At 41.9% G+C, this 12011-nt stretch overlaps 1 protein-coding gene across 1 annotated transcript in view; it reads right to left on the minus strand.

Annotated features, from left to right (window-relative positions):
• The window catches only part of FNDC3A (fibronectin type III domain containing 3A), a 1040529-nt gene that overhangs the window by 338330 nt on the left and 690188 nt on the right, over window positions 1-12011 (minus strand). Inside the window, 1 exon segment of the mRNA XM_029602861.1 lies at window positions 2521-2607. Within this exon segment, the coding sequence (XP_029458721.1) occupies window positions 2521-2607 (87 nt within the window).

The raw sequence follows: 12011 nt of genomic DNA on the forward strand, positions 1-12011 counted from the left end.
GGTGCTCCTAACATGGAACCCAGTATTGTGTACCTGTAGTTGGGGTTATTTTTCCCTACGTGCATTACTTTACATTTGTCCACATTAAATTGCATCTGCCTGTTAGATGTCTAGTCTCCTAGTCTTAGAAGATCGTTTTGCAGTTCTTCTCAATCTGCCGCTGTTTTAACAACTGAAAACAATTTGTGTCATCTGCAAATTTGGACAATTCACTCATTGCTCCTTTCTTCAGATCATTTATGAATATATTAATAGCCCAAGTCCCAATACAGACCCCTGGGGCTCTCCACTAATGACCTTCCTCCATTTGTAAAACTGACCACTTAGTCATATCCTCTGTTTCCTGTCTTTTATCCAGTTACCAAGCCATGGGATCAGTGGACACTGCCTCTGATCCCATGACCTCCCAATTTCCTGAGGAGTCTCTCATGAGGACTTCGTCAAATGACTTCTGAAAATCCAAATAGATTATTTTAACCATTTCAATGTTATTTGCATATTTATTTAAATCTTCAAAAGAAATCTAGTAAATTGGTAAGGCAAGACTTTCTTTTGCAAAAACCATGTTGATTCTCTCCCATTAAAACATGTCTATTTTTGTGATCCGTAATTTTGTTTTTAAGAATAGCTTCTACCATTTTGCCTGGCACCAATGTCAAGCTCAGAGGTCTATAGTTTTGTAGATCACCCCTGGAGCCCTTTTTAAAAATTGGTGTCACATTGGCCACTCTCCTGGCATTGTGGCAGTTTTAAATAATAGGTTGCAAATCACCAGAAACAGGTCTGCAATTTAATTTTTTAGTTCCTTCAGAACTCTGGGTGTATACTGTTCTGGTCTCAGTGATTTGTTACTCTTTAGTCTGTCAATCTGAGTTATTAAGTCTTCCATTTTCACAGTGATTCCATCTAGTCTCTCAGAGTCATCACCATTAAAAAATGTTTCCAGTGCAGATAAGATACTAACATCTTCCTCGGTACAGAGAGAAAAAATTTAATGTAGTTTTTCTGCTATTTATTTGACTTGCTTGATCACTCCTTTTACCCCTTCATCATATAACAGCCTTTTGCTTCAACTGTACTTGAAAGTCTTTATTTATTTTTACTTCTATAGCAAGTTTCTTCTTAAATTCTCTTAGCCCACTTAATTACTTTTTTACATTTAATTTGCCAGGGCTTATGCTCTTTTCCTATTTTTGTCATTTGAGTCTGCTTTCCATTTTTTGTATTTAAAGGCAGTCGCTTGGTTTTCCTTCAACCTTTTTAAGGAATGGAATACATTTTGTCTGGGCCTCAAGAAAGGAAATTTTAAAGGATATCCATGTCTCCTGCAAGTTTTTAAACTTGTGGATGGTTCCTTTCAGTCTTATTCTAATAAATTGCCTCATTTTATCATAGCCTCCTATAGGGGAGACCCAGTTCTGGCTAAACAGGAGAAGCAGCTAAGATGGATTCTCTGTCATCAGAAGTAATGGATATTGGCCTGTGTTGCTCTGTGAAAAAAGTAGAGCTGAAGAGATTTGCCAGACCTGCTGTATAGTGTGTACATGCCTAACTGGCAGATTTACCGAGTTTTGCCAGCCATAAAGAGGTACCCTGCGATCAGGGAAAGATAAGAGGACAATTGGTACTGTGCGAACATGTGAGGCCTCTTACTTTATGAATTGGGTCAATCTATGAAGGAAAGATTATCAGTTATCTGTTACTTGCTAACAACTGGTAAACTTCACAATGCCCTGATTTGAACCATGAGACAGAAACAAAGAACTAAGAAAAGACACGAATAGAGAATCTATCACACTCTGACTCATGTCTCCTCATTACTATGCATGAAATCACTGAATTATGCATAGATGAGCCCTTAAAAGTAGCAGAGAGCAAGCACTAAGGGTCATCGTCAGTTGCTGCAGTCAGTCAGATCTCCGATTGATCACCATCCATCCAGAAGAAGAGACGACCCATCCAAGTGCTGCCTAGCCTCCCTGCACCTGGGCTAAAAGCAATTTTAAGAGACAAAGGGCACAGCTGAGTTGGTCCCACACTACTGGTATTCATGACAGGAGAGCTTAACAACCCCTGTTGCTTCAGTGACAGATGTAGCCTCTCTAGCTCCACACCAAAGAACCAAGAAGGATAGAGGCCACAGACCAAGGGACCCAGAGAGCATGCATCACTGCAAGCCCTTATTGATACAAAAAAAACTGTGGGTTAGCAAGATAAGGCTCTTTAGCCCTTTACATATGCAAGTCAAAGCTAGAGTGATGTGATGTTACAGTTAATTCTGTAATCTGATAAGCACATTTTTATAACTACTGTTTTCTTCTTTTTTCTGAAGACCAACTCTGTTAGGGTTCACCTAAGTGCAAGTTTGTACACTGCTACAGGCATTTTTTAAAATTAAAAATCAGGGAAATGGTTTATAAGTACAATAAAAAAAAAGAATGTGGTCATGCTGCATCATGGAAGCTATCTATACAAGACTGTAAAACCATAATAAAATATGAAATGCAATGAAGATTTTACCCTAAATTTATACTTTGTACTTCGTCTAAGATTCTTCACGGTGTACATCAGATCATCTCCATCATATTTTGGTTTGAAACCATACCCCTATGAGACAAAAGTGACTGGTTAGAATGTATAGACAGCAACAACAAGAAGTTTTAAGAATGACATGATTATATATTTTCTTAAAGGCAGAGAATTACATTTGTTCCATAGTCATAAAGGGAAAGCAAAAGTTGCTTACCTATAACAGGTTTTATCTGAAGTCCTCAAAGATGGGTGATGTCTTCCGATGGAGTTTGGGCAGTGACATTTAGTTCATAGCTTCTAGAAGCTTTTGGCATGCTCTACTGAGTATATGCATGCCATCTTGCATCATGGCTCCCTCATTTAATATAGCTAACAATATATAAAAATCAACACCAAGGAAAGACAGGTAGGTTCTGCACGGCCTTCACATCCTGTTGTCCTCTAAGAACACTTCTTATAGGTAAGCAACTTTCAGTTTCTCCAAGGTCAAGCAGGATATGAAGTCCTCATAGATGGGGAATCCCTAGCTGTAGATTGTCTTCAATGAAAACAGGGGAAAACCGTTCAGGAAAAACCAGTGCCATTATGTATACCGTCTTTCTTGGGCTTTAGCATTTTTATGTATTTCTTTTATCTATTATTACTGTTTTCCATTTTAATATATTTCATATTTTAGTAATTTTAGATTTATTATGATTATAGTAAAAATAGCATTAGTATTTGATTTGTATTTTTCCTATAATTTTACAGATTTGTTTTCAATATAAACCACTGATATGTGAAAATGTTGCACCAAAAATCAATAACAAATAAATTAAACTAAACTATTTTTGACATTTAATATTTATTTTCATTACTTTTTTTTTTTTTTTAAAGAAGGCAGCCTGGAAAACAGTAATAATCGGTCATAGGAGGGATGGAAATTCTAAACTCAAATAGACAACACGGACAGATTGACTAAACTTATTGTTGTGCCAGAATTTTCTTCTAAAAAATAATGGGATGTCAATGTGTGGACTTAACTCCACACCACAGTCTTGCAAATTTCCACCTACAAGGCTGATCTCAGGTGGGTCACCAACCATGGCTCTATCATTGTGAGCCTCAACATGTCCAATTAGAGTCAGTCCTGCCCAGGCATAACAGAAAGAGCTTCAATCTGATACTTAGTTAGAAAGTGTATGTTTGGCAACAGCAGATCCAGGTTTGTTGGGGTCAAAAGAAACAAAAAGGAAAACAGTAAAAGAGAATGGATGGGATACATATTTCATGTCTTTTTTTTAAACTGGTAATTCTAGAGGATTTGCCTGCCTTATACATAAAAGTACCACTGCAATCTCTCAAGTCTATTGCTGATCCAAATGTTCAACATTTGTCTGTGACTGGTCTCCAGCTCTGAGCCTTTTACATTTTTTAATATCTATGCATCCTTATTTTTAAGTGCAGAATTGCTTAATGCAGTTTTGTTGACAGTTGACTGTCCAGGAAAATCTGTTTTTAATGGCAGACTTCAAATGGAGTACTGCATCATGAGCTGGATCATCTTTGGACTGCTTATCTTACTCAGAAGTTGAAATCTGTTTTAGCTATCAGGACTGCACTGGGCTATTGTGAACTGTAAAGATTTAAAAACCTAAATGTAAAAGTTTACTCCTGCTTTTCTGCAATTTATAATTTGTTTTCAGGAATTGATTTATGCTTCCTGCCAGAAGGGAATTTAAACAGAGTAACAGATGCACACTGTCTTAGTTGTGGTATTTCTGATCATGTTCCTTGTCAAATATAGATAAAGGTACATAAGAGGGAATATACTATGTGGTGAATATATGACCACTAGCTGAATAATGGTGAAAATCTAGTATATGGTTAGAAACAGGTGGTGATATATTTTGATGAAAATGAACCTTCTAAGAGAAATAACAAAACTCTCTGGGAAGCTTCTAAGGCTGTCCTTGGGGTGGCATGTGATGGCTCAAGTTGTTTATACAAAAACAATAAAGCCAAATCTTTAAGGAAACTGAAGAGTAAACTATTAAACTTGGAACAAAAAGTTGCTGAAACTAAACCCTTGGAAACTCTAGGGAAATATTTAAAAATTTCAAGCAGATATGATGGTTAAAAGGTGAGGTGAAAGAGGTTATTTTAGCCATAAAAACAACCTTCAAAAATTGGAAGAAGGATCCATCTGAAGAAAATAGGAAAAAGAATAAGCATTGTTAAATTAAGTGTAAAACATTGATAAGACAGGAGAAGAGAGAATTTGAAATGAAGTTGGCTGTAGAGGCAAAAACTCAATAAAAACTTTTAAAAATATATCCAAAGCAAGAAACCTGTGAGGGAGTCGGTTGGACCGTTAGATGACAGAGGGGTTAAAGGGGCTCTTAGGGAAGATAAGGCCATTGCAGAAAGACTAAATTAATTCTTTGCTTCTGTGTTTACTAATGAGGTTATTGGGAAGATACCAGTTCCAGAGATGGTTTTCAAGGGTGATGAGACAGATGAACTTAACCAAATCACTGTGAGCCTGGAAGATGTAGTAGGCCAGACTGATAAACTAAAGAATAGCAATGTTACGAGCGCGAGGAGCACGGTCGCCTCTAGAGCAGGTGGAGTGAGCCCTTGGGCCACGGCAAGACTCAGGGAGGAGCCCCAAGCCACATCGTGGGAGGTGAGCCGATGCAAGCATGGAGAGCCAGGCAGGTACTGAAGCAGGAATGAGGAACAGAGTCTGACCCTCAGCCGGACCTGCACGCCCATGGCAACCAACAACGCAATGTTGATTGATGAACGGTCCTCCGACTGTTCCAAGCCCTTTCGGACCTGCCGCTGGGTAACGGCATAGGGCAGCAGGCTGGACAGAGGACGAGGGCAGACAGAGTCCTTAGAACACTGAAGACATCATAGACGAGGGCTGAAGCGAAGACATCATAGACGAGGACTGAAGCGAAGACATCATAGACGAGGGCTGAAGCGAAGACATCAGAGACGAGGGCTAGGAAGGAAGACATTGGCACTGTCTCTCAGGGCGCCCTACACAGCCAGCACGGCTGGACTGGTCACGGACCACCCTGTCCTACAACCGCAGGAGCGGGACGAGCACAGGGAAGAGGAAGCGGTAGGTTACTGCACTCCTGGCAGTCTAAGGCAGGTTGCTGCACTCCTGGCAGCCTAGAGCAGGTTGCTGCACTCCTGGCAGCCTAAAGCAAGCGGGAACATCAGGAACTGGATCAGGAACAAACATCAGGAACATCCGGAACAAACATCAAGGCAACAGGCAGACATAGGTCAGGGAGCCATCGAAGCAAAGACGACCACGGAGGACCTGGATCGAGGCAGAAGCACAGACGACTGTGAGACACAATCCGAAGGCAAGCAGGAACTGAAGTGAAAGTCCTTTTATACTGCTGCATGCAGGCGACTCCCTGGGAGGAGTTCACCTGGACCGCCCCTCGCTGGCCCTATAACTGAGGTGGAGAGCCGCGGGCCGGCCCCTAGGGAGAAGGGTGTGGCCGGAACCAGGAAGTCCAAGCAAACACAAGCAAGCCACAGGAAGGCTTCAAGAACAGCTAGGCCTCCCAGGCCCTGGAACAAATCCTGGATAGGCGAGGCCCTGGCTTCGGAGCGGCCTCCAGAGGAAGGTGAGATACCGCCTGTAGCGCAGCAACAGGGGGGGATCATAACAAGCAAATCACCTGGACCGGATGGGTATGCATCCTAGGGTACTGAAGGAACTCAAAAATGAAATTTCTGATCTATTAGTTAAAATTTGTAACCTATCATTAAAATCATCCATTGTACCTGAAGACTGGAGGGTGGCCAATGTAACCCCCATATTTAAAAAGGGCTCCAGGGGCGATTCGGGAAACTATAGACCAGTGAGCCTGACTTCAGTGCCGGGAAAAATAGTGGAAACTATTCTAAAGATCAAAATCATAGAGCATATAGAAATACATGGTTTAATGGAACACAGATAACATGGATTTACCCAAGGAAAGTCTTGCCTAACAAATCTGCTTCTTTTTTGAAGAGGTTAATAAACATGTGGTTAAAGGGGAACCGGTAGATGTACTGTATTTGGATTTTCAAAAGGCGTTTGACAAAGTCCCTCAAGAGAGGCTTCTAAGAAAACTAAAAAGTCATGAGATAGTAGGTGATGTCCTTTTGTGGATTACAAACTGGTTAACAGACAGGAAACAGAGAGTAGGATTAAATGGTCAATTATCTCAGTGGAGTGCCTCAGGGATCTGTACTTGGACTGGTGCTTTTCAATATATTTATAAATGATCTGGAAAGGAATACGACTGAGGTTATCAAATTTGCGGATGATACAAAATTATTCAGAGTAGTTAAATCACAAGCAGATTGTGATATATTACAGGAGGACCTTGTGAGACTGGAAGATTGGGCATCCAAATGTCAGAAGAAATTTAAAGTGGACAAGTGCAAGGTGTTGCATATAGGGAAAAATAAACCTTGCTGTAGTTACACGATGTTAGGTTGCATATTAGGAGCTACCACCCAGGAAAAAGATCTAGGCATCATAGTGATAATACTTTAAAATCGTCAGCTCAGTGTGCTGCAGCAGTCAAAAAAGCAAACAATGTTAGGAATTATTAGGAAGCGAATGGTTAATAAAATGGAAAATGTCATAATGCCTCTGTATCACTTCATGGTGAGACCGCACCTTGAATACTGTGTACAATTCTGGTCGCCGCATCTCCAAAAAGATATAGTTGCACTGGAGAAGGTACCGAGAAGGGCAACCAAAATGATAAAGGGGATAGAACAGCTCCCCTATGAGGAAGGCTGAAGAGGCTAGGGCTGTTCAGCTTGGAGAAGAGGCGGCTGAGGGGGGATATGATAGAGGTCTTTAAAATCATGAGAGGTCTTGAACAAATAGATGTGAATTGGTTTTATACACTTTCAGATAATAGAAAGACTAGGGGGCACTCCATGAAGTTTGCAAGTAGCACATTTAAGACTAATTGGAGAAAATTCTTTTTCACTCAACACACAATTATGCTCTGGAATATGTTGCCAGAGGATGTGGTTAGTGCAGTTAGTGTAGCTGGGTTTAAAAAAGGTTTGGATAAGTTCTTGGAGGAGAAGTCCATTAACTGCTATTAATCAAGTTGACTTAGGAAATGACCTCTGCTATTACTGGCATCTGTAGCATGGGATCTTCTTAGTGTTTGGGTACTTGCCAGGTTCTTGTGGCCTGGTTTGGCCTCTGTTGGAAACAGGATGCTGGGTTTGATGGACCCTTGGTCTGACCCAGCATTGCAATTTCTTGTTATGTTCTTAATCTGCTTAATGCTGAGTAAACAGCGAAATTACTAGAAGCTCAATGCCATTATTTGTATGAGTTTGGAAACAGAACAGGGAAGCTTCTGGCTCAGTTATTAAAAGTCAAAAATGAAACTGTGTGTCACTGCAATCCAGGGTGCAGATGGTGAAGTACTACAATCTGGAAAAGGCACTGCGAAGGGGTGTATAGGCCAGATCATCAGAACACCGCAAAGTATCAGTTCCAGCTATCTAGCGCAGTCCACCTTAAAAGATACCTAGATGGGAAACACAGTCAGATGGCAGCTCACTGGGGAGGGAAATAAAACCCAGGCCCCAAGGAGGAGCATTAGGTCCATTCTGCTAAGCTTAAGATCCAGGGAATAAACTAAGATCCTGTATGTGTGAGCACATAGTTCTGTAAATAATAAAGATGTTTCTGCTGGAAGCTGGAGTCCAGGTTATTTCCGGCCCCTGAAGTCCAAGGCTGCATGCCACAATATCACAGGCATTTAATAGATTAGTTTGTGGACTGTGATATTTCTCTCTATCTCCCTACAATGACATTTAGGGGCACCGCATTACAAATGTTTCTAGACAACCTTCCATGTATACAGCTTTCTGAGGAAGAAAGGCAAACTCTTGACCTGATCTCCAAAGAAATTCTCTCCACTGCTTGGTATGTTTGTGACTCTCTCCTAGACATCTTGTCTAAGATCTGAGGCTTGGAATCATGTAAACCTGCTTGCACCAATATCCACTGCAGACGTGTATTAGACAGAGACAGACAATGTGAAAAATCTTAGTTACTACAAGGCCAGGGCCAGTTAGGCCCCCAAAGAATTGAACCACTCACTGAGCTGTATAGGAAGTGTTGCTTACCTGTAACAGGTGTTCTCAAAGGACAGCAGGATGCTAGTCCTCACATACGGGTGACATCACAGGATGGAGCCCTGTACGGAAAACTTTTCTGTCAAAGTTTCTACAAAGTTTTGACTGACACTGGCACACTGAGTGCACTGAGCATGCTCAGCCTGCAATTATCCCTGTGAGCCACAGGTGTCTCCCTCAGTCTCGTCTTATAGCTAAAAGTGCAAGCGAAACTAAAATAAAAGTAAAAACATATACACACCCAACTCCGCGGGGTGGCGGGTGGGTTTCGTGAGGACTAACATCCTGCTGTCCTGTGAGAACACCTGTTACAGGTAAGCAACACTTGCTTTCTCACAGGACAAGCAGGATGGTAGTCCTCACATATGGGTGAGTACCGAGCTGAGGATGCCCGAGAGTGCACCAAATGCACCCAAAACGTGCAAAAGGCGCAATGACGGGGGTGGAATTTGAAACGGAGGGCATCCTGAAACCCTTAATGGGTTGGTGGAAGGATGTTGGGTAGTTAAACCTAAAAGAATAAGCGTAGACGGACTGGCCAAACATGGAGCATGCCAGCTAGTTGTATCTAAGCAATAATGGGCTGCGAAGGTATGGAGAGCACTCCAGGTTGCAGCCTGATAAATATGTACAAGCAGCAGCGACCAAGGGGAAGCTATGAAGGATGGGACGGACACAACAGTGTGTGGTTACACACAGTGTTGTAGTGAAATGCCTGCTTGTCGGTAGGAAAAAAAGATACAGACAGTCAATTAGGAGGAATAGGTCTGTTTGCCCACTGGAATTCGCAGCTTGACTCTTGCCACAGAAGGAAAGAGTTACGTGGAATTCCTATGGAATGTTGTGCGATCTAGCTAGAATCCAAGTGCACTATTACTGTCCAAGTGGAAAAACCCTCTCGCTTTGGTGAGAGAGAGAGCTGTTGGGAAAAATGGGCAGAGTATATTCTGAGTAAGGTGAGATGCAACATCTACCTTAAGAAAGATATGAAGTTGAATACGTAAAACTACTCTGTCACAGAGGAACGCAGGATTGGATGAGTATGTAACAAGGTGTGTAACTCACTGACCCTGTTGGCAGAAATGACATTTATGAGGGAAAGAATTTCCCATGTCAAACTGTGAAATGAGAAGAATGGAAAGGCTCAAAAGGAGAACGTATGAGACTTATAAGGATAAGGATATAGGTTCCATTCCAATTGGAACAAAGGTGTACCTATGCGGAGGATGTCTGGGGAGTAGAATCCGAGGGAGCAAGAGAAAAGAGTGGTGTAGAAAAAGAAAAAGGGGAATACCCTTTTGTATGCGTCATGTGGTAAATCATGCCATTTTGAATGGTAGGATTTATGTGAGGAAGGTTTTGTGACGCTACCAGTACCTGAGAACATCAGTGAGTCTACGATTTGAGACTGACTTGTGAGAAGGCGAATTGGTTACTGGTGTGATAGATTGAGAAGTATGGGAAGCATACTGGTCTCGGCCAGGACGTGGGTCTGAGGAACAGTGAACCCCGTCCCGGTTCAACATTATTTTATTTATTTATTTATTTAAAGCTTTTTATATACCGGCATTCGTAGGACACATCATGTCGGTTTACAGGTAACGGTGAAAGGAAATTACAATGAACGATGACAGTAGGATAGCTAGATAACAAATGAAAGTATATTTTTCTAGAAGGTAAATGAGCAAAATAAAATTTGGTTGAACTAAATGGATTTTTAAGTTATCCATATTAAAATTAAATAAACATATCAACTTATAATCAATATTAGGTAGATAAATGAACTTATGTACAAATGATGGCAGGGGCTAAGGGGGCTGGGAGGGAGGGAGCGGGAAAGGAAATAGAGCGGGGGTGGGGAGGGGGTGCGGGGATGGATATGGGGCAAGGAGAGCTGGGGTGATTCAGAGGAAAATGTTGCCGGGGGGGGGGGGGAAGGGGCAGGGTAGGAGGGGAGGTAGTGGGGCGCTGGGGATGGGGCAGGGAAGGGAGCTGATGTGGTTCGGAAGAGGTCACTGACTAGGATTGAGAGGAGTTGGGGTAGGCCTGTTTAAAAAGCCAAGTTTTGATTCCCTTTTTGAAATTTTGAAATAGAAGAGTGCTGGCTATGAAAGGCAGCAGAAGAGACACATTTAAGAGGCCCTTGATGGGAAAACATTGGAAACACGTGTAGGGAGTAGAATCTGTGCACCATATGGTTCGATTCGGACGCAGAGGACAAGTTCGGTTGACCTCAGCGTTAGAAGATTTTTCCCGCTACACATGTAGTCCGAGACCATTCGAGAGGATGGAAACCTACATGGAGAAGATCTGCTAGTGCGTTCAGTAAATCTCTTGGATAAGTGGCCCAAGGATACATGGAGTGAGCAAGGGCCAAGGGTAGAGCTGCGCAGCTTCCTTGCAGAGCAGCTAAGAGGTTGTGCGTGCTTGTGTGTTGGAAAGCACATTGTCCTTATGCTGTCTGTCTGTATGCACAAAGATTTGTTGCAGAGGCAGCATTGGAAGGCGTAAGGTTATAACGCATGACTACAAGCTCCAGGGAGTTCATGTGAAACTGTGCCTGGAGTGGAGTAGACACATATTGGGTTGAGAAGCTTTTAGGTGAAACTTTACAACCCTGAGTAAATGCGAGCATGAGCAGAATCAGACTAGGTTTTGGTTCTAGATCTGCAATATGGATGAGGGACGAAAGTGGTTGAACAGCTTAGACCCACTGATAATGGAATTTCACTGAATCTAACCCATAGCAGTTTTGGATATATGAGGAAAGTGCATAGTGAAAAAACCCCATGGTCCGAGAATGAAGAATTGAGGGGCTGAGGTTATGGAAAAATGCACGCAGGGACATGTAAGAATTTATTAGAATGTCTGCGCGTATGCTAGACAGGAAGGTCATTATGACTGTGGTGTCCAGAAGTGTTGTATAAGGGATTTATGGCAGTGACAGTAATCCCAGTTAGTAAATGTATAGTGAGTCATGAAGACGTTAGAGCTCCTTGCGTGGACTGACTGTGGTTATGCAGCTGTCCATGCAAGGAAAGAGTGAATGATGTTGCACTCCGCAGAGAAACAGTAGTCACCGATAGTGATTCAATGAATACCCCAGTTGCCGAAGCTGATGCAACTGGCAGAGCTTGGGATTGTAATATTGTTGACTCACCATGAAGCACATAGAAAGATTAGAGGTAATGTACTTACTGTGATATGGAAGCATGGTGACGAGTTACCATTTTACCTGTGCCTTCTGAAGAAAGTTGGTATTTATGAGGTCCAGGATGGGCGGAGAGTAACTACTTTCTGTT

The sequence above is a fragment of the Rhinatrema bivittatum genome, chromosome 5 (genome assembly GCF_901001135.1).
Source record: "Rhinatrema bivittatum chromosome 5, aRhiBiv1.1, whole genome shotgun sequence".
Lineage (NCBI taxonomy): Eukaryota > Metazoa > Chordata > Amphibia > Gymnophiona > Rhinatrematidae > Rhinatrema > Rhinatrema bivittatum.